Source organism: Amphibalanus amphitrite, unplaced genomic scaffold (assembly GCF_019059575.1).
Source record: "Amphibalanus amphitrite isolate SeventyFive unplaced genomic scaffold, NRLGWU_Aamphi_draft 000021F_arrow, whole genome shotgun sequence".
Classification (NCBI taxonomy): domain Eukaryota; kingdom Metazoa; phylum Arthropoda; class Thecostraca; order Balanomorpha; family Balanidae; genus Amphibalanus; species Amphibalanus amphitrite.
In genome coordinates, this window is record NW_024881517.1 from 1,632,514 (window position 1) to 1,656,201 (window position 23,688).

At 49.6% G+C, this 23,688-nt stretch overlaps 1 protein-coding gene across 1 annotated transcript; it reads right to left on the reverse strand.

Moving 5' to 3' along the window:
- Positions 1–21,583: 21,583 nt before the first annotated feature.
- On the reverse strand, positions 21,584–23,300 carry LOC122391261 (UDP-N-acetylglucosamine transferase subunit ALG14 homolog). The gene is made up of 4 exons (XM_043385018.1): positions 23,294–23,300; positions 22,676–22,932; positions 22,142–22,201; positions 21,584–21,754 (listed from the first exon to the last, which is right to left on the reverse strand). Exons 1-4 carry the CDS (start codon positions 23,298–23,300, stop codon positions 21,584–21,586), a joined length of 495 nt encoding a protein of 164 aa, XP_043240953.1.
- Between the last annotated feature and the right edge of the window lie 388 nt (positions 23,301–23,688).

Sequence of the window (23,688 nt, forward strand, 5' to 3'; positions counted from 1 at the left end):
TTTTTAATTATCTTCACATTTCCGTCAATATCTATGCTTCTAGCCGACACATCGATTTGAAACGAACACCATTCGAAAGCAAATTGGCTGGTGCCGCATTTTTTCCTACCACGCAGCAAAGCAAGTGGCGCAGCCGCTTGTTTAATTATCCATTTGAGTAGGATTTGGGTTTTTTTGAATTGCTCAGTTTTTGCAGCGAGCTTTTTCTGTTAGGGCTTGCGAGATATCTGCGTGCAGACATATCTCTTCAGCATTGCGAAGGACACAGGAATGTGGCTGATTCACGTGCGATTGTGAGTGAGGTACCCCCAGTTTGAAGATTCGGCTGTAGAATATGTAGTTTTAAATACGTAGTTTGACGTAGATCTCGGAAAAGTGAGATACGGCCAGAAATGAGTGTGGGTCCCTCCGTTCTGAAGATTCTGATCGGCGCCGATTGAAATAATTCGCCGTGCATATCTCGGCTTATTGACGACCGATTGACACGGGACAAACACCAATCGATACCAAATGGCTCGGGGGGGGGAGTAGAGTGGCAAGTTTTCCTACCCGACGAACCCGGAATTATCCCGAGGGGGTAGGGGTGGGAGTAGAGTCGGGGGAACGGGGGGGGGGGGCGAGTGCAAGTACCAAGTACTTTCGCAAGTACCAAGCAAGTACCAAGTACTTTTACAAGTACCAAGCAAGTACCAAGTACTTTTACAAGTACCAAGTAAGTACTTTTACAAGTACCAAGCAAGTACCAAGTACTTATGCAAATACCAAGCAAGTACCAAGTACTTTGGCAAATACCGAGTACTTATGCAAATACCAAGCAAGTACCAAGTACTTTGGCAAGTACCGAGTACTTTGGCAAGTACCAAGCAAGTACCAAGTACTTTTGCAAGTTCAGCAAGTTTTTCGCCAATATCGAAGCTTCTAGACGTCCGATCGTCACCGGAAAAACACCATTCGATCCCAAATTTTCTCCCGAATCTTTTTATGGCCAAAGCGACGCGGAGCGAGCCAAGATATCTTGTATAATATACCATTTGAGTAGGATTGCGGGTTTTTTGAAACGCTCAGTTTTTGCAGCGAGCTTTTTCTCTTAGGGCTTGCGAGATAGCTGCGTGCACACATATCTCTTCAGCATTGCGCGTGACATGGAATGCGGCTGAATCACGTGCGATTGTGAGTGAGGTACCCCCAGTGTGAAGATTCGGCTGTAGAATATGTAGTTTTAAATACGTAGTTTGACGTAGATCTCGGAAAAGTGAGATACGGCCAGAAATGAGTGTGGGTACCTCCGTCCTGAAGATTCTGATCGGCGCCGATTGAAATAATTCGCGGTGCGTATCTCGGCTTATTGACGACCGATTGACACGGGACAAACACCGATCGATACCAAATGGCTCTGGGGGGGGGGGGGGAGTAGAGTGGCAAGTTTTCCTACCCGACGAACCCGGAATTATCCCGAGGGGGTAGGGGTGGGAGTAGAGTCGGGGGAACGGGGGGGGCGAGTGCAAGTACCAAGTACTTTCGCAAGTACCAAGCAAGTACCAAGTACTTTTACAAGTACCAAGCAAGTACCAAGTACTTATGCAAATACCAAGCAAGTACCAAGTACTTTGGCAAATACCGAGTACTTATGCAAATACCAAGCAAGTACCAAGTACTTTGGCAAGTACCGAGTACTTTGGCAAGTACCAAGCAAGTACCAAGTACTTTTGCAAGTTCAGCAAGTTTTTCGCCAATATCGAAGCTTCTAGACGTCCGATCGTCACCGGAAAAACACCATTCGATCCCAAATTTTCTCCCGAATCTTTTTATGGCCAAAGCGACGCGGAGCGAGCCAAGATATCTTGTCTATACTACTATTTGAACAGGATCCGTCTGTTTGTTTGTTTGTTTGTTTGTTTGTCCGCCACGCCGTGTAGTGGGTTCAATTCCACTCGCCTACAGGGCAGACGGTACGGCGCAGGGGGCTGAAATTTGCACACCTTCTAGGTGACGTAACGGGTCAACGCCTTTTCTAGGTTCCGACTCGCTGGGGTGCACGGTTCGCGCGTGGCGGGCGCCGGAAGAACGCCAATGAAATTTTGATCGGTTCGTAGATCTTCATTGAGAGCCGGGGTCGACAAACTTTGTAAACTAAATGCATGCCGATCGGCGGCGAGTGCCTCGCATTGGCGGATGGTGAAATTGATTTTGATAAATGGTGGCGAAAGAATGTGTTGATTTTCGTTCAATAGGAACAGTTTGTGATACGAGTTAAAAAATACACCGAGTTTGCCGCAAGGCGCCACATTTGTCTCAGGGCGTCATGTTTGCCGAAAATCGCACAGTTTTGTCAAATATGGTCCGATAAGGGTACAATTTGGTGCCAGGATGCATGCTCAATCACCGGGTGAAAATGCGCCGCGTTTGCCGCAATGCGCCACATTTGCCACAATGCGCCATTTCCGACAAATACGATTCGGCGTTGTGGAATGGCACGAATAGGAGCAGGGCTGGGAACACTTTAAGTCTGATATTTTAGTACTGATTGGATCCAATTATTCTGTGACCTGACATGACCCAGCGGTGTTGGTAGGGGTAGGGGTAGGGGTAGTGGTAAGGGTAGTGGTAGGGGTAGGGTAGTGGTAGGGGTAGGGGTAGGGGTAGTGGTAGGGGTAGGTGTAGTGGTAGTGGTAGGGGTAGTAGTAGGGGTAGGGGTAGTAGTAGGGGTAGTAGTAGGGGTAGTGGTAGGGGTAGTGGTAGGGGTAGTGGTAGGGGTAGTGGTAGGGGTAGGAGTATGGGTAGTAATAGTGGTAGGGGTATTGGTATTGGTAGGGGTAGGGGTAGTGGTAGTGGTAGAGGTAGGGGTAGTGGTAGGGGTAGGGGTAGTGGTGGAGGCAAAATCAGCAGTGGCCCGGGCTGATCCCAGCGGACGAGAGGTGACCTATGTGACCTGGCCTGACCCAAAGTGACCGGGGCTGACCCCTTTGACCCGTCTTGACCCCGTATCACCCAAATTTCATCCAACAACGCCCTCAGAACAGTTCTTTTTTAAATTCTCTTCACATTTCCGTCCATATCTATGCTTCTAGACGACACATCGACATGAATCAAACACCATTCGAAAGCAAATTGGCTGGTGCCGCAAATTTTTCTACCACGCAGCAAAGCAAGTGGCGCAGCCGCTTGTCTATCTTACTATTTGAGGAGGGTGCGTCTGTCCGTTACCGAGGTCCCGACTTGGTGGTGCTTTGCGTGGACTACAGGTCAGACCGTTGCACCTAGCGCGGTGAAACTTGCACAACTTATAGATCAAGGATGCGCGACGTGCCTTTGAGGGGTCTGGGCTCGATCGGGTCGATAGGGAGCGCGTGGCGCGTGCTCAAAAAGTGCAAATTCGCGTCATAGACTTTACATGTATAAATCGGCGTGCGAAATCGGGCGAGAACAGCCAAATTTGCCCGACACGGGTCCGGTCTCGGTGCCATATCTTGGTGACCAGGGGTCCGACCGGCACGGGGAAAACAGCATCGTGTAGATAATTGAATGGGCAGTTGAATGGTGTGCGATGCAGAGGATAGCACGCGCCACGTGCACTGGGGAGGGCACTTTTATTTGGAAAATTGACGTTTTGGACGGATTTCGGAATTTATATTATTTTCAGGTGACCGTCAGACGGAGCGAGTTGAAACAACGCCTATTGGCAAGAGAAATGTACCGCCTATCATGGAAAAATTGTGAAAAGCTGATTGATCCAAATCAAGGTGGTACAAATTACGGGAAAAAATTGTGTTTGTCAATTTTCTGCCACTTTATTAATCACACGGGTTTTGCTCCATGATCTAATATCTCTGGCAATTAAAAATGGCACCGTTGGAAAGAGCATTCAATTCTGTCCAATATTCACTCTTCATTTTTGCATGACGGGCAACAGTATTCTTAAAAATGTAAATGTTCCAAACCATTACATTGCCATTTTTAGCGAAATTCATCGATGGCCCTCAAAAGACTTCACGCCAGTTTTCGAATCATTCTAAAGTAGAACGCATGATAATACGACACGGGCACCTCGATGCGATGCATCTTTTTGTTTTCTTACAAAATGCTTGGCCGTCAAAAAGCAATCGAACGAAATGGATATCTACCAACCAAATCGACACAGACCAACCCAATACCCACGGGTCAAAAAATCCCCCCTTCGCGTTGCGGAGCACGCGGGTAACCCTAGTGCTATACCTATGTTCTCTTTATTGACCTGGGGGCTTAGAGTGGCCTGACTTTACCTGAGTCGCACTCTGTCCCACTGTGCTCGATGCTGCGGAGCACAGAGAAAATAATTAACTAAATGTTTAATTTTTTGTAACAAATAAGTATAATTACTTTACTGTTATATTCAATGATACAGATTTAAGTTATTCATCAAACTCATCTCGAGGTCAAATATCCGCTCCTTTTGCAACGTAATTAAACGCAACGCAACTAAATGCAACGTTCGTAATCGCCAAGAAATTATCTAGTTTCACAGCACTACTTCGAGTATCAAAGCTCACTCATCGACATCATCATAATCATCATAATTACCAGCATCATCATAAAAATACATGTCCTTTTTCGAATGTTTTGCACCACTGTTGTATTGTAGCATGTGTTTTACTTGTTAAATGATATTATTACTGATAAAACATACATATTATATGTGTGCTTGTTCGAGCCACAATTAAATTACCTACCTAAATTTCTGCATAAGAAGAACTCGTGTCTCCAGAGCTCGATCTGACGCATCATCAGCCTTATACGCTGCGTCTTTTGTGAGCTCGTTCCTCTTGTCTGCGAGCCGTCCGATAAATCACTTCTACGACCTGCGGTGAGCAGGGGCGTCAAATTGGCTTTTATTAGGATTGCCCAGTGCCGAGAGGGGATGATTCACCGATTTCGTATTAGATTTCGGCCCAAATTTCGCAGCGTCGCCCTCAATCACCCCTGAAATGAGGCTGATTGTCCATACACTGGGCGGAAATTAGAGCCAATCACGTGCAATGATGTCCCCACGCCCGCCGCCCACCATCATTGTCCGTGATGGAAACGACAATGTCCTCAGGCTGTGGCAGACGCTGTGAGTTCAGGCACCAACAACTACTCACCTATTGTTTGCAACGGCCAGGGCACTTATAATGCTCTACGCATGTTACCAAAATGTTCCTCCATTAGTAGTCTGTATTGTTTTCATAATTATTCTTAGCTTGAAAGATATCTTCCTAACCACGCACGTTACCGGTAGCCTGATCAGTGATCACACATCTTAGTACGGCAGTTTCATGTCGCAGTCGTGTATTGCAGCCTGCAGGCGAGTATACCTCGTCAGTCGTCAGGCATATCGCTATCCTCCCTGACCCCTATCTGGCAGAATCTCACCTAAACACAACACCAAGTTTGGCGGGCTCGCTGCCAAGAAAACCCGCTTATCTGGCAGAAATCTGGCGCGAGAAGTGCCAGGCGCCGTGGGCGTGGCGCGAATAAGCGATAGGATCGAAGTGACACAGTGGCGCGTTCGGCTTCCGTCGCCGATGGTCGGGGGGGGGGGGGGGGTAGGCGGCCCGACGGTCGGCCGGAACTGATGCTATCGGAGGGAGAGACGCGCCAGCTGGTCGATCAGGCATCGACAGCCGACAGCCGGTGTCTGTATTGAAGGCTTAATTGTGGTATATGCATTTGCACGAACCGAGTTATATTCAAGAAAAAAGCCCTTAAAGATTCTTCAATTTCCCGCTCATGAAATGCAAATTTAAAAGTATAACACAAAATTACTGAACGCAATCATATCACTCTCTTCTTTTCCAAAACTTGCTTGCCGTTCGGCTGGCAACTTTCCCAGCCATCGGAGACATGTCATAAGTCACTGTCTGGGCTTTCCGACGACAGCCTACTTTGTCATCCAGAAATTGTCATCAGTTCTGTCCGCCATGGCATTATGGACACCCAAAACGACCTGAGAAAAATGTGTATACTGTATAGCGATGTCATTTGTCTATCCCGGCCTAAATTTCGCGAAATACAAATATGCAGTCTGCCCAAATAATATCGTCAACAGTTTGAAGTTGGACATAATGGATAGGGTCTCCATAAAATCTCAAAGGGAAATGATCGACATATCGGGATAGGCATAGCAAGTAGTCATCAACGTCTTGCGTATGTGAATAATTCAATTTCACATAGATGATATCGATGCATGATTTTCTGTAGCAAAACTGTTCAAGTTGGTGAAGTTGTTCACGTCCGCTTTATCACGATCAACTCACGCATTGGTCACTGAACCTTGCTCGTTTTCCAGTATAATTTATTCTGCTGATACTCACCTCCACCTTGTGGCCGATACAACCTGCGCCGCATTTCATCCCGAAATTCCCACGCTCCCGTAGATAGCGGCGATAGTTCAGTGCACCCGGCTGTGACATTGGACCGCTGCCGATCCGCCGACGGCAGGCGCGATCTGTATCAGCACCTCCGATCGCCGGCCAGGGTCTCCCCTTCCCTCGGGACTGCGCGCCGCTGCTCGCCGAGACACGCGCCGCTGCCCGCCGCACCGCGGCAAACGCGGCGCGCCGCCACCGCTGCTGCGGAGACGCTGATTACCATCGCGCGATGAGCCGCGAATAATTGATGTTGATTTTGAAACGCGAACCAGACCGCCGCAGGCTGCGGGCGCCCCTGACTGAGTCACGTGCCCGGTGGCGAGGGTCGCGCGCGGTGCCGGGACAGACTGCAGGGTCCGGGCTAGGCGCAAACGGCGGCCACCATTCGGGATTGGCATGCAGCGACTGCCGGCAGTGCATTATTTCGCCGAGCATCGCGGCCGCTTGGTAGCTCGATCACGTGCCCACGCAATGATCGTGTAGTTTTAGGCGCTGAAAGCGCGCGGAAAGGCAAACTGTTTGGACTCTGTTATTTACGCCATTTGGAACCCCTTTAACTTTTCTTTGTGGTGAAAACTATGGCAAATTTTTAATAAAATGACTAACTTATCGATGTCAAAACCAAGAAAATATTGCGTTTATACTTAAGTAATTCTGATTATCAAAGTAGGTATGGTAGCAACTAAGAGAACGCTGAAAGCAAATTTCAATGCATTTTTTCACATTGACCTGAAGAATTCATGAACCGATAACATTTACATTCATTAACTTCAGACGAATAATGAATATGCAATTGAATATCAGGGATCACATACCTCCATTACGGTGCTAAATAATACTGCAACAATTTTGCCCCGAGAGCCACAAAAAAGGTCGTAAGTCGTTCACGATCGCACTCCAACAACCAGGGCATTTCGAAATCTGATTTGGGATAGGAAGTCCATTTTAGGTTTGTATGTAATAGTAGTATACCTACCCAATGCTTTCAGATTGGCCTCAACACACCAAGCGAATATGTAGATGCCCCACCTGAATAAATCAAATAATGTTGGCAGTCGTATGCCTTTTGATAAACGAAACTTCAAAACTTGTGCGAGATGAAAGGTTAAATCTAGCCAGAGTTTTTAATTGGATTGCATATCCTTGAACCTGGTTAGTTTGTGGGAATTTGTGCGTCACGCTGCGGCAAAATTATGGTCACAGAAACCACTTCTGTTTTAATTAAAATAAGGTTGTTTTCATGCTACTTAGTGGCTACATCTAATGCCTGAAACAGACTCTTTCCGCAGTCAAGAAATCGCATGCGAGAGCCTATTCAAATACATGGAAGCACGCTCGCATCAATCGCACGCACCTCCCGGATGCGATTGATGCGGGAAGAATTATAATGTATTTGAATAGGCTCTCGCATGCGACTTCCTGAACGCGGAAAGAGTCTGTTTCAGCCTTTAGTAGAGTTACTCGCACAACTACAGCACGAATGCATTTTTATGACCACGATGCTGATCACTAAACTGAAAGGAGCACTAGGCGATTGATCACAAATCACTTAACGATGAGGACACCCGTCCTAATCCTGTAGATATAATCCGGTTTTTCTTTGTTCAATAAGGGTATTGTGCATTTTCCTAGCCTTTAATATTGGGTCCATCACCGCTGAAGTCATTTTATAAGCGTGGCTTTGAAGTTGCTTTGTGAATATCCTTCTCGCTGTTAAAATGAAAAATGTGGAGTAAGGATTTGCAGAGAAAAAGAAAAGCAGACATTCCAATGCGTGAGCAAACTTTGTTAGCATCTGGAAGATGCCAGGTAATGCAGGATGATGTATGCTCAGCTACGAGAAGGCTTTCGAATATAGTCACTTTCAGTTGTTATACTGAGTGTCACTAAGGACAAAAACAAAATGTCAGGAGCTAACATCACTAGTGGCATGCTCTATTGTTGTTCGGATGGTAAGATAGCTGATGGATTTATAGCCGAGATGGCTTGCTGTCACTCCCTGACAGTGCTTATCACCATATTGCACATAACGAGTTGGCGATTGAGAGCTGAAACATGAAAGCTGGCATACCTGATTTGTGGTTCAAGCCGAATCAGTTTGTCTTGTGACACTTGTCGCAATTTATTTAGCTATAAGTGAACTTCTCCATTATCCTAAAATGTGTTATGTACCTTCGCAACGCCCTAATTGCCAAAATTTCTCGTATGGCAGATGGAGCCTATTCACAAATACTTTCGACTATACGAGCACCTTCAGCAACTTTGGAAAGCGTTTGCTCAGAATATGGTAACTGTGATTGTAAAGCGGGCACTTATGACTTGAAAATTTATTGAAGTATCCCATAAAGATATGCTTTATGGATTGAAGCAGGATTTTATTAGACAGACAAAATAGTCGTAGACGTGTGAAACGCAGCTTTGAGTATGAATAAACCAGTACAGTGCCATTTTATTGGACTTTGACTTTCATTTATTCGGCCCAACCAAGCTCTCGGCCGCATTAAATGGCTAGTAAACGGCTCGACAAGGCTGCATTCGTTTGTGCATTCCTCTTACTTTACAAAGCCCGTTCTAAACCATCAACCTTTGTCGGTATCAAATAACTCGATTTCGTATAATAGTCCCGTTTCACTTGAATAAAGTTATACGGCCCGGAAAGGCTCGTGCTGCACGCACGTGCTGCCCGGGCGGGCGCGCCGGGGTCGGAGGAGGGCTGCAGCGTCCCGGCCCGCCGCAACCCACTTTGGCGCCGCGCTGACCACAACACTGAGTTTACCGCTCGGTGAGCCCGGTGACAAACACCTGGGTGGCCGGCGACTGGCGCGATCACCGCCACTTCCAGCGGCCAGCCGCGGCCGCACATTACGGCGTCACGTATGAAAAATGCAGCCGCCAGGCCCGCTGTTTGGCGACCGTTCGTTAATCTGTTGGGGAGGTGACGGCCGATACAGGCGGCGCAGTGTGATTTTCTGGTCCGGGCGGCGACTGCGGCGGCTGCGGCGGGCTGACGCGGCCGAACGGGTCTGTTATTACTCCTCCGACGGTGAGTCAGAGCAGCAGATGAACTTTAATCTGGATTTCACAGTTGGTCGCCGGTGGCACTCGGGATGGAGCGTTCTTCTTTTACAGTTCATCGGCTGGAGAGAGAGAGAGAAAGAGAGAGAGAGAGAGAGAGAGAGAGAGAGAGAGAGAGAGAAAGAGAGAGAAATAGGGTCTGTCACCACGCGTGTCATCGCAGCGCCGCAGCGCTCGGTCAGAGAAGCCGGCGGTGCTCGACCTGTTCGGGTTCGTGTGCTCCCTTTGCGTGAACATTCTGTTCATGAATGAGTTATTGTACCGTAAAGGGAAGCAGCCGTCACGGAGCCACGGATTCTTTCACTTCTAATGGGTCTCTGTTTAACAGCCACGCTAATGCAGATTATCAGGGGCGTCTCTTGTATGCCCAGCAAGGGGAGAGCGGAATCGCTCAAATACTGCCGCATCTATCTAGACAGCGCTCTCTTTTCATATGATAATGTCTCCCATTCATCGGCAATAAGCCCTAATGTACCGCGCACTCCAATGAACTGGTCTTCGATCGTCTCTCTGGATTGAGGAGAGACGCGTGTAACAAAACGCTGAAGAATAGATATTCAGGAAATGGATTAAACCATAAATCTGTGCCTTCAGGACAGGTGAATATTTCATAGTCCCCCAATAAGTGATTAATGGATGTATGAGTAGGTAGGTATGCCAAAACTATGTGGACTCGGTGGGCCTGCATTCTCAAGAGAAATTTGGGATGTACTGCATATACTGGCTTATTCGCTTACCTACATATGTAATGCTGCTATGCATTTCTCCTCGCATGCCACATCTGAGCTCCTTGAAATAATCAGCTCTCTTCAGAACCAGCGCGCTGAGTCCTCTCATTTACCTTCCCCTCGAGTTTCTGCGAGTTGGGCGCAGTTTACGACGGTCTCGCTCGCGCTGAACCAGCTCAGAGAGCCTCGGAGCACTCCGCAGCCCTTTATACGAGCACCGTCTCAGATATCCGCAGTCGCGCCCAAACTGTAATGTGAATGCCAGCACTGGCGGCCACCAACAGAGGCAACAAACGAGCTCTGAATCCGGCATGATTTAGCACAATGCCGCCAAACGAGCCAGTTTCGTGGGTGAGCCGATATATTTTACTAGCGTCGTCACGCACTCGGGCGATGAAACTGTATTTCCAGAAGAATGCTGCTCTCAGTTTCTCTCTCTCTCTCTCTCTCTCTCTCTCTCTCTCTCTCTCTCTCTCTCTCTCTCTCTCTCTCTCTCTCTCTCTCTCTCTCTCTCTCTCTCTCTCTCTCTCTCTCTCTCTCTCTCCCTTTCTCTCTCTCTCTCTCTCTCTCTCTCTCTCTCTCTCTCTCTCTCTCTCTCCATCCCTTCCCTCTCTCCCTCCCATGTACTCTGCATTTTTGCTCAATATCATCATTCTGTATTTTTGCTCATTATTCAGTTTTCATATCGGCGCATACCTAGTGGCCAAGCCTCCATGATGGGTACTTTCGCATTGCATTAGACGTTTAATGATCCCACTAGCCTTAGTAAAATTGACCTTTTCGGAACTAAACGTGATTGAGTCTCAGAATGAGTAATGAACTCTGTAGAGAGTTGATAGGTTTTGACAGGCATTCTAACCGTGAAAGCCGGTAAAATGAGAATGGAAGACCGGCTGTAATTTGAGCATTAATGGGCGAAAGGGGCCGATAATATATTCCCGGTATGCTCACTACCATGTACGCTATAGTTCAATGCACCTGCGAACTGGAGCGCTTTTTCGCTTGCATGCAATCCTGCACGGTATAGATGTGCACATTGTTAAACTCTAAATTAGCGTAATCCACATATGTAGAAGTAGGGTTTATCGGGATACCATCCCTCGCTATCAACACGATCTTAGTGACCAACGAGCCGCCAGCGAGCAGCATTTCCGCAAATTGCGGGGTCCGCCGGAGCACTCTATTTGGTGGCCACTGCCGGTGACGGCGGTCATCAGCGCGGCGCCGGCGGCGCTCGGCCGTCACCCGGTGACCCCTGACCTCAGCCGGCCGTCCATCGCCGGCCGGCGGCGGCGACACGCGCCATCTGCAGAAGGTGGCCGCGCGGCCGGCCGGTCCGTCTCATCGCCGCCGGCCGCAGGCCATTTCCGGCCGGCGGCGGTGGCTGCCCCCCCCCGGACCCCCCCCCCCCCCGGACCGGCACACCGTGACTCCATTAGCCCGCGATCGTCTCCGACTCCATTTGTCTCCCGGTCAATCGTCACAGTCTCCATTGGTCTCCTCGGTGGTTCCTGTGGATATTAGTAGGGCGCTCGTAACGCAAGCGATGCGTATGATCATTAGGCATATACATCGAATGCCAATACACAATCGCAAGCACCTCATCTTATCCATTGAGGGTATATCATAATAACTGCACCTAAGCTATACTTTATTCTTGGTCGACGATCCAGCTAGCGTTCTTTGAGCTTTTCAGAAACGCGGCTCATAAATTATAAGACGTTTTCCGTCGTCTATCGTTTCACCGAGGCGTGTGTTTGACAAGCCCCAGCAAATAGCGATAGGCAGCGGCGGGCCAATTTAGTGTTCACTCTTGTTTGCAAAGTAAACACAAAGTCTTCCAGGGTAGCCCGCGGCGAAGGAGAACAGAGCCGCCTAATTATCCGGGGATTTCTTCTGTTCTCCGCAAAGGCGACGGGCGAAATTTTTACGTCTTCTCCGCCGACGGATTGCGAACTCATTTCGGAGCATCCAACTTGCAGCGGACAACGGGTGTGTCCCATCGGCATTTCCGCAGCCTCAGCTTTGTTTTCGGCGAGCTTCTGTGACGGAGTTGTGGGCGGCAGCTGTGGCAGTGGAGACGGCGAAAATTATGGCACAGCGCGCCGCGTTTGTCGACTGATAGATGCTGAGCTGCGCCACTGCTGTATCCGCTTTCGCCGCGTCTGCGAAGTGATTTCGCCTCAAGCTGCTTCCAAAAAGGAAGCCCCGATACACAACATGATTTGTCGTTAGTCTAGCTTCCTGCTGCCTCCGCCAAAGCCGCGCCTGGGGGCTGCGGTGCTTCGCAGCTCATCATAATAGGATTTCATAGATGATCGGCGGCGCGGCGTGACAGGGCGCGGCTATTTGCGGCCGGGGATACGGCTGGAAGTTTGATGGCTTATCCTGGGCCCCCGCCGGCGTCACCGGCCCGCCGCCACGGATACGGCACGGCAAACATGTTTTCGGTCGGCGCTGTGAGTGTGGAAAGTATGGCCACAAACTAATGCTGAAAGAGCTGCCCGGCAAACATTTGTGCAATTTGCCAACGCATGAAATTCGCTTTATGAAGGCTCAAGCAAACATGTTTTCACCGAATGTGTGTTGGAAGTGTGAAAATACCTTTCATCAACAGGAATGCATTTAAATATTTGTCCAAGACAAACCCCGAAATATGTTTTAAGTTTACTGAAACTGGTTGGACAGGTTACATGATGCACTTAAAATCGGGGTAAATAAAAAACACATTTTCTCACCTGGGATTGTTCGGTTTAGAATTCAGACCCCTAAAGGTCACAAACGTTCAGTAACGGCATAGGTACTCCCGATGAGTTTTCGGTCACCACGTGCTGCCATTTTCTCGTGAGTATTTACAACGGCTGCGGTCGGTTTGAGATGCATCGAGCTGAAAATCAAATGCGTTAAGTTCGTGTGGCGAGGGCGTGTAGTGACGATGATGTGGCATCTCTCATGGTAAAACACGACCCCAATGCATGCATCGATTCCCATCTAGCAAACGGATAGGAAAAAAGTTATAAGCTGCATGCAGAAAGCTTGCCGAGCAGCCAGACTTTACAAATTTGGTAAGGGAATAACAACAGCACGAAGGCAATGCGATTACGTCAGGAATCAAAATAATGTACGAGCGTGTACGTTTTCTACGAACATTCGTTTCATTTATACCCAGACTACGAAACATCTTAGCGCTACTTTAATGGTTAATAAATATACACTTCTTAGCACACCGCACCACCGCAATTCAGTTGCTGGTGGGGCCGGCGCGCAATGTCCCGAGGTAACTATGCAGGTGAGACTCATTGTACTTTGAGTCGTCAGCACGCTTGAGACACGCTACTTTTCTGAAATATTCGTGGGAACTGTGGCAGCTGTGACCGTCGCGGCAGCTGGATGGCTCTGGGTGATAGTTGGGCAGCAGTTGCGCGGCAGTTGGGTGTAAACTGTGGGCCTGTGGTGGGCCTGTGGCGGCCTGTGGCGGGCCTGTAGCGGGTCTGTGGCGGCCTGTGGCGGGCCTGTGGCGGGCCTGTGGTGGGCCTGTGGCGGGACTGTGGCAGATGAAGCAGCTCAGTCACGCAGCTGTGCTATATAGTTGCAGTGCTGCGATGGATACATGCAGCTGTGCCGAAGCTGCGGTAGCTGCGATGGGTGCAGCAGCTGTTCCGTGTGCAGCTGCGGTGCTGCGGTGCTGCGGACGGTGCAGTAGCTGTGCCGTATGTAACGGCACAGCTGCCGTTAACTGCAGTAGCTGCGGTACTGCGGACGGCGCATCAGCTGCGATGATTGTCGCTGAGTCACGTCATTCTCACGGAGCGTCTGGAGACGAGTCCCGTGGAACAGCCGGGAGCCACCGGGAGCCGCCGGGAGCCACCGGGAGCCGCCAGAGCCGAGAGGGGGCCGGGGACCCGGCTCCCGCTCCGGCTGATCAATCTCCGGGGCGCGGCGGCCGAGGGGCCGGCCGCGCTCCGTCGGGGGACCGGCCGACCGGCGTGTTTGTAATGGTGACGATATTGGGCGGCGCCACGATTTACGCGCCGGCCCGGCGAATAAAAAGCGCGCCATTGGAGAGTCGGGCAGATGACGTGGCACAGGCAGCGGCAGAGAGTAATGACGGATCCAAGCGTCAATATAGAGAAACCGGAGGGCGCGCTCTCGGTTTTATGGCACGCTCCCTAACAAGGGAACAGATGAAGTTAAATGCAGATGTGGATGTACTAGTCATTTATATGCCAACGACACGCTACCTTCTAATGCAAACATTCACTCACTCGTACCTTGGCATATCTCGCATTTTATTAATAGGAAGATACACGAATAGCTGAGAGGATGTGCAGGGTTGAACCGTGGATGATATTGCAGTTTAACTAACTGACCGCCTTTTACCTCCTTTTTGTATAGCTGTAGACTGTAGAGCTCTATATAGCATCACCACCTCACGGCTCACCTGTACACGGGTCCACCGCGGCAGCCCACAAGCTATCAATAACGGCGCTGCTATGGCTGCGTCCGGCCGGTATTTTCCGACATAATAGGCCATTAGTGTGCCGATAAATCAAACGGAGCCGTCGCTGCAGTGGCGATCGGCCGGACAGTGCCGGGTCGCCTTTAACGCGTGACGGACAGGATGAGGCCGCCGGCCAGCCGGATAATTGGTGGCCGAAAGCAATACCTCCAGAACGGGCACGGATTAATGGATGGTTCTTTTTCAGTCACTTCCGTCACATTGAAATACATTGGTTAAATTGGAAATATTAGCGAATAGCGATGCCACTCATTACAGCTTATACGTTTAACATCATCATTGCTTTTTTATATATTTAGCCATAGATAACTTGAATCATGTTTTGAATCATGAATCATGAATTATGAATCATGATTTATGAATCTTGATTCATTTTTTCTATGATTTAGCAATATATGCGCAATAGAAAAGATGTCTCAGGCATCCAACTGGTATATTATATCTGTAGGTATGCATACGGGTGACAATTTCAAAGCTGCGGTCCGACGACCACCCACATTGATAAGAACAACTGAAGCTATTAGCCTGCAGCTGCAGTCTCTCTTCGTCGACAGTATTTATTGACCACGCTCAGAGCTAATCAGGCCAGTCTCCTACTGCCTTCATTCAACTGATGCGTCCCAATTGGTGGGTGAGATGGTGCCTATTGCCTTTTCAGTTCTACTAAAACCAGACCGACGCGCTCTTCTGATCAGTGTGGAACTTTGACGGAACGTTTCACCTATTGCGTATAAAATGCGAGCTGCTGTGCCACTAGAACAGTTTTCTGACCATTTGTCTATATTCCTGGAAATGCAGGTTTTATCCCTCGCCGGCACAGGCCATTTTGAGTCCTTCGACGGCACAAGGGGGGGCGGGGGTTGGTACGACCCCCCCTCGCGTTTGGCCCCTGATGAAGCTAGAGCTTCGCGGAAAAAAACGAGCGTGTTGCCCGTCACGAGAGGAAGCCGATGATATCCAATTGTAAGGTCCTAGGTCATCGGGTGACCTTCCAGGTCAGGTCAATGACCCGAAAATCGGGAAAATCGGGACCCGTTAGAAAGTCGTAAAGTGTGGCTGCTAGGAGGTTTTTCGGGGTGCTGATCACGAATATCGTGTTAGTTTTGATCAGAGATTATGTCTTTTAGCATTTAGACCAGGTCGGGTCAGGTCAGGTCAGGTCAACCGGTAGGGGTCGTGACGGGTATTCGTAATACGTGTCAACCGCCTCTGACAGCTTCGTAACATGTTACGAAGGCACCAAAACTACTTCGTAAATGTTAAAATGACTGCTAATTCGAAACCAGCTCCAAAAACTAGCCTAGAAACATGTAAAACTCGAAAAAGTGAACCGAGGTCACCAAAGGTCAATGACCTGACCTGATCTTCAGGTGACCTTGACACACACCCTAATGCATGGGAGCAACATAAAATCACATGTTTGAACGTTTGAAACCACGAAAAGCTTGCAAACGCGCGGCTAATGCGAGCCGACATACGCCGAATCGCGATTCCGGCCAAACATGGTCTCGGAAAAGAGGTCACAGGTCAAAGGTCATTTGGGTCAGGGTCATGAAATTTTCAGAGTAGGTGTCAAATTGATGAATGCGAGAGAACTGAAAGTTTCGTCGCGATCGGCCGCTTTTTACGCGAGTTATTCGCGAAAAACCTTAGGGGGGTTGCATCAACCCCCCCTGTGCCGGCGAGGGTTGCGAGTCAGGTCGCCTAGAGAAACAAAAAAAAAACACAAATCAATCTATGTTCTTCAAAAATCGAAGAGTGGTGTTCGGTCACGGCGGAACAAATGGTCACGTTTCACATGGTTTCCCTAAGTAACATAGGTATATCCATTTTTCTAAGTTATTTTACTAAGTAAATAAAAACATTTTTCAAGCTAATGGATGACGTTAGAGCGACGGTAGACACTGATGAACCTTTTCAGTTTTTCTTTTCAGGAAATTTTCAATTTGTTAAAAGTTACACCCGATCTGCGGCGATGAAATGATAAAAATGCCAATAAGTTAGAAAGATATGCACATAAATGTTACACATAAATGTGTATGTACACTGCGGATGAATACCAACGGAAGTCTGAATGTTTTGGTAATCCTTCTCTCGCATAATCACAGCCATCACATAACGAATATCATGCCTATCTTTCACGATAAAGTCATGTTCTGTCTTTCTGGATGATGTAATGTCGTGTCATGGCGTGCAGCTCGATGTCTTTATGTATTTACCCGTAACTGTACGAGGAATAGTCGTGGTGGAATCGCTGCTGTTCTGTCACGGAAAGTCGCCATCAGTCGTTTGGCGGCTAACACACAACTATATACTCAACAGTCTGTCGCTTATGAACCCGCGCCCGGCTGGGGGTCCTGGATTTCCACGCCCTGCTGGGGGGGGTGTTTGAACACCCCCCATTCTAACTCGGCTCCTGGGCCACGTAGCGATACGCGGAAGGCGGCGTTCGAAAGAGCGTCAAAAATAATGAGGAAATCACTTCGGTCAATTTTTTGGTCAGGTCAAAGTCACCAGACCAGAGGTCACCAGAGGTCATTGAAGGCAAAATTTCGCCGATTTCCAGGTCGAATGTCGACAATTTCCAAGAAGCCAACGCATAACTCGGGAACCAATAGAGCTACAGCGCCGCGGAAAAGCGCAATCGATAGCCCTATTAACGCCCTTTCTGAGTAATTCTCTCAAATTTGACCTCACGTCAACGGTTTTGCCTGCAGGGGGCAAAAACTGCAAAAATAGCCGATTTTTCGGAAACAGTTTTTCTGCAATAACTTTTGACCCAAGCCTTGTACGAGCTTACTTTTACCGGCATCGTGTTCCTCTTGTCAAGACGCATCGAATGAACTATAACTTGACCTTGAAAGGTCAACTTGAAAATTTGACCTCAGGTCAAGGTCATGACCTGACCGGAAAGGGTCATGTTGCATATCAGTCGATCCGTATCGTCGAGCTGAACACATCTAAGGCGTTTTCATCGCTCTAGCATGCCTCTATCAAAAGTTATTTGCGAAAAACTGTTAGATACCATTCGTGACCTAAGATGACCTCAGGGCATAAACAGGGGTCACGGACACCATTTTCATGTTCAGTGTGTCTAAACCACTTGTAATTCAGTGTTTGGGAGTGTTTATAATGTCTTTCGTCCAAAAGAGGCGCATTTCAATTTTCTCCCATTGACTTATAATGGGGAGGTCGCAAAATTGACCTGACCTTAGGTCATCGATATCAAAATTCTGAGATATACATTTTGTACATGCTATTGCTCTTAGCAATCTGTGAAAGTTTCAAAGCGATCGGTCACTCGGTGTAGCTATGACAGACATTGAAACTTTTTATGAGGTGAGGTCACTTCAAGTGACCTGGTGACCTGACCTTGAATGACCTTGGTCTGAAATTTTAACAACATGTGTAGAATTGATGTATGATAAGGTGTACCAAAAACGGCGTATTCGCGAAAAACCACAAGGGGGGTGTTCAAACACCCCCCCCCCCCCCCCCCCCCAGCAGGGCGCGGGTTAATAGGTACTGCATTTTCAGGATGCTGTGTTTTTGCACGGAGGATTAATCACGAAATAAAGTCTAATTATCTTATATACCACTCCGATATATCAGCATTATCCAATAAATCAGTACACCATACAGGCCGTTTTCGCGACGGAACTTTCGCGGTGGAACCTATTTGATACCTGGAGTGGAAAGTACCAACTCTTTAAGGCTTTATAATCCTTACAACTAAAGTCTTTTGCCTTCAAAATATTTCAAAAGTTGTAATCCAGGCGATTTTGGCCATCAAATCGCTTATTTATTTACAAACAAGTCAATTTTCGGTTCTAGTAGCCCACCTTTCGACTATGAGGGATCAAATCAGCCTGGCAGCTAGATACCCGGCTTCTGTTTCACCGGCCCGACGCTGCGCGCGCCCTGGTGGTGACCGGGCGCAACAAATCCGCCGCCGCCTTGGCAGTGGCATTGACTTCCGCCGTCTGCTGCGGTTCCAAAGTCAAGCCAGCGTGGAATTGGGAGAGCTCGGTCATCCGCAGCTGGCAGCTAGTATATTTCCTTATCATTGTGCTAGCATTATATAGATATGCTGATTTCATAAACGTGCTTACGCTTTAGGTTTACGTGAGTGGTAAACCCTTAGATAAAATAAATTAATGTAATATTTAGTAGAAAAACAGCAAAGTAACGGGCCACTTATTCGAAAGGTAGAAAACCTACTACAAAGAACTCCTAAAATTCCTCAGGCATCAAAGGAAACTACTAAAATTCCTGAGGTCAAAGGTCCAAACAGGCATCTATTAGGTACCCGTTATTCCGTCGTGAAAACGGCTACAATGTACCTACTGCTTATCTCATTCTACATATTCCACACAGCGCTGCCCACAGCGGATGTCGGGCGGTTGCAGGGTATTCGGGTGGTTGGTCGGTCCGTCGGTCCGTCTGTCTGTCGGTCTTTCCGTCGGTCAGACGGTCGGTCTTTCCGTCTGTCAGTCGGCCGGTCGGCCGGCGGTCTGTCGGTTTGTCGGTTTGGTGGTCTGTCAGTCTGTCTGTCACTCTGTCGCTCTGTCTGCCTGTCACTCCGTCGCTCTGTCGGTCTGTCGGTTGATCTGCCTGTCGCTCGCTCTGTCGGCCGGTCGGTCGCTCGGTCGGCCGGCCGGCCGGTCCTCCGCCGGTCTCAGCTGGTCGCGCTGGCCGGCCTCCCCAGAGCGACACCTGTTATTACCGGAGCTAACAGGGCCGATGGTAATCTCATCAGCGCCGCCCGCGGGACCACCGGCGACGCCGCCGCGGGGCACTGATGGCCCTTTCGAGTGTCCAGAGGACTGCGCCGCGCCGCGCGGATGTAGGGCACGTCAACACGGCGCGCAATACTGGCGATCGGAATGACTGCAATGCATAGTCGCCTCGGTAATGCGACGCAGTGCTCCTGATGGATGTAAGATGTAATGTATATTGCGCAAGATATAAGACGAAAGACGTCATTAGCTTGTGCTACAGACCGGTATCTACCGGCTAATTCGGCTCCAGACTCTATAAGCCGCATCGTGGTTTATTATTTCGTCCAGCCTGCCTTCTTCGCCGTGCGGTGAGTCGTGCGGCACAGCATAGATTCAGGCGCTATGGTGCGGAGAGTCTTGCGGCACAGTATCAGTTCAGGCGTTTGACACCAGTGCCATCTATGGACCGGCATATGAAGTGTGTGATACAGCCTACCTTACAGGCGCTCTCGGCCGGTCCGTCCGCAAAAAAATGCGAGGAAGTGTAGGTAGATGGGAGGGCGATGCAATGACGAAGTAAAACGATTTGTTTAGAGCTACTAAAGTCACATGCCCGTGAATATCGTGACATGTTCATTGTTCAGTGTAATGCAATACAAACAGTAAGTGAAGTGCATAACGGGCAATTACGTACGGCGTATGGCGTACTAATTACTAGTAGTAGGTAATTCCTCCGGAGTAGGGAATTTTGACGCGTCGTTTGAATGAACCCAGACCCTATTTCCATTTGGAACTAATAACCCGCCGTGCATTTGCATAGCGGCTGCACCTCACTGACAGTTGCTGATCCGATTAGTGTGGTCTGCTCTGCGCTTCCGGACTAATTACCGTACTGCCGGACATGTTAGTTCGCAGGACAGATGTCAGACCATTAATTTAACATGTCAGGAATCCATAAACCCGCCATCATAACTCCTTCCTACTTATCTCCGGCTTCGCTGCCTGAAACCAGAGGTAACCGTACCACCGAGGAACTGCCTCAATGGAAGGCTCTCCTGGCACCAACCACGGGAAGCCCACTCAGCTCCAGAGTTTTTACATCGCCGCATTTTACCGCGCTCCGCCAGTCGCCGCCGAGCTGTCTGCACGTCGCCGCGATCACAAATCAATGGCGCCACGCACGCGGGTCAGGTCGATGCAGCGCCGGGCACCGGGCAGTGGTCGGCGGTCGGCGGTCGGTACCTCCATTCAGGCAGCACTGGGCTTGGACGGCCACCGGCAGCGGTCACACAGCGGCCGTGGCTTTGTCAGTGACGGGTCATTGCCGCCGGCCGGGATTAGCCGCGGACACAGCCGGACGGCGAGCGTCGAACCAATGTCGGGCCGATCCGGCGGCGACGGGAGAGGTAACTGATGGAACTGTGGTGCCAGTCCGAGGGACAGCGATAGTTCGAAAGGCAAGTATAGACTGTTCAAAAGGCCGTGGATGGAAAAACAGCAACATCGTGAAGGAAAGTTATCGATTCAGGCCGAAACATGTCGTCAAACATGTATTCATAAAATCAGCACGTTTATAATGCTTCAGCGAGATGGCTAATGCACAATCAACAATACAAGCGGTAACAACAAACCGTAATAAAAGTACACTTGATCAAGGCAGTACCCCCACACTCATCACACTCTCAGACACTGTGACTAGAAAATGCCTCCCCCGAACCAATGCCACAAGGAACAAACGGGACAAAACCACGCAAGTGGCGCCCGTGAGTGCACTTGAAGTGAAGGATGACGGAGATATGAAGGAGACGGAGCTGGCATCACTCCACCAGTGGCTTTAATGAATAGCTTGCAGCGATCTAAAGCACAAAGACAATGAAAAAAAAACTTCATCAAATGTGTGATGTGAATTATTAACGAGCATATCTCAATAACAGCCGAAAACAGTCTGGTGCTCACTGCGAGCTCCATGCGCAGACTGACCAATCGGCAGGTCTTTCTTAATTTCTGACATAATCTAGAATGCAGCGCAGTCAAAAGACAGCGAGGTTGGGAAGCACGTGGACACTGCTGCTTGCATTCATCAGATCTGTCCCAGAATTGCCGCACGAGGCAGTTCCCAGATCATCAGATATAGATGTCGCGCAGGTAGCGTTGTCACACCAGCCGGCCCATATAGAGGGCGCGCGGGTAGCGTTGTAGTAGCTCCGGCCACTGCACTATCACGTCGTCAGCTAGCCGGTACAGAATCTGGCCGCTGAGCGAGAGGGAGCGCACGCGACACACGCTCTCCACAAAAGTCACGTGCACCGGCCTCCAGAGCAGCCACTGAAACAGAGCCGACGGGGCGGGTAGTCAGAGGGGAGCTGTACTCAATGAACACGCTACATCCACGCTCGATAAAAAAAAATATAAAAGCCCAGGTATGACTTGAAACCGATTTGTTTAGGTCACGGAAACTAAAACTAAAGCACATGAATTGGAGAACCGAGTAAAAAAATATGGGAGATTCCGCAGCCCTAAAGCACATGAATTGGAGAACCGAGTAAAAAAAAATATGGGAGATTCCGCAGCCATTATCTACCAAAAACCGGTCATTTCACAATAATCTTTGTCTTATAATGAACACAAGACTGACTCAACCATACCCTGTGGCGCCAAGCCGATGTTCATGTGAACTAAAACACGAGCAGTGGTTTCAGAGTACCCGCTTACCTTCATGAGCAGTGCGGCCAGGCAGACGGGCACGCAGGTACCGGGTCCGTTCGCCAGCACCTGGGGCCAACAGGCGGATAAGCGTGCGTCATCGATCCACAATCTAGTTACATAGGTTAGTAAATAGACTGCAGAGATATCAATTTCACAGCGAGCTGCCGCAAATTTCTGCGGAAATATCTAAACAGGTGCGCAAACAGCTCCCGGTGCGCCCGTTGGCTGACAAACGTGCGGTCATGAAATTCTACACCATCACCTTTCCACGCAGCGGTCCAGTCGGCAACAATTAGCAGGATCAATCAGAGCTTCACCCAATCTTACTTTCTCAGTAAGTAAGTCAAGGGCTTTTTCTCAAGGCCTTACCACACTTCAATTTATCCCACTACCTCTTATCACGGCTCTAGACCTCCCAGTATCAGTGAACCCGGAAATCATCCTTCCATCACCGTATCATCCTGCTCTGCTATCTCTGCTACACCCTGAGAGTAACATACATTCACCCTCTCCGTGCCCCCCTCCCCCCCTCCCGCTCACCAGGCGCGGTCGGACGGTGAACACCAGGCGGAGCGCGGCCAGCAGCGCCACAGCCGTGGTCCATACACTGGACACCCACGACTGACCGACGCGCCGGCTGCGGGGGATCGTCTCCAGGCGCGCGGCGTCCTCCTTCTCCGTGCGCAGCGCGCGCTCCCCGCTCAGCGCGTCGCCAGCGGCAGCCACGTACACCCGGGGACGGAACCGGCGCCGGTCCAGAGCCGCGGCCAGCGACAGTATCTCGGCCGTGTGACCGCCTGCGGGGAGAGGCACCGCGACGGGAGCCGTGAGAGGGGGGGAGGGAGGGAGTGGGGAGAGTGGGAGAGGGGAGAGGGCAGGGTGAATGTGGGAGTCGGGTAGAGGTGGGGATTGCTAGTAAAACGTTCACTTTGTTTGAATAAAAAAATGTCAAACACGAATATGAAACAAGCAAGCTGGACGAGTCTACAACAGATAAAACAGACAGTTCTTGAGACGGGTAAAATATCAGTAAAAGGCACATGGAGTTCCTTCCAGCCGATTGAGCGTCTGTGGTCCTGAGATTCCCTCTCGTCAATCCGGCAATTTCGTCCCCGACCGCCTAAGGACGACTCATTGTCAGTGCAGTCCTCTCCGCACTCGGCATCAGATCCTAGAGCCATTCAAAGCAAGCGAGACGGCTCGGCTGGACTTGGAGCTTGATCAACCGTCCACCCTTCACTGCATAAGTATCACCGAGAGGTCGTCGAGTATGGAACCACAGCCGGAGGCAGATTCAAAGTGACCGCCCTGGAGCGTCATCAGCATCACTGACGTCAGTGTGACGTCAACCGGTCGTGAAGGTCACGTCCAGGTTCTCCATCAGCGCCTCGATCTGCAGCTGCTCCCACACCTCCGGCTCCACGGCGATGCCCTCCACGTTTCCGAGGCTGCTCAGCTGCGGGCACGAGTCCAGCAGCGCCCGAACGCCGCGCACGTGCAGCTGCGGCGCCCAGCCGAGCCACAGCTGCTGCAGCTGGCGGCACCGGCCGGCC

Coding starts and splice junctions, on each gene's coding strand:
- LOC122391261 (XM_043385018.1), bottom strand. Junction 22,202..22,675: donor TCACCGTCCGACCGCGCCTG/GTGAGCGGGAGG, acceptor TGTTGGCCCCAG/GTGCTGGCGAACGGACCCGG. Junction 21,755..22,141: donor TGGCCGCACTGCTCATGAAG/GTAAGCGGGTAC, acceptor GCTCTGTTTCAG/TGGCTGCTCTGGAGGCCGGT.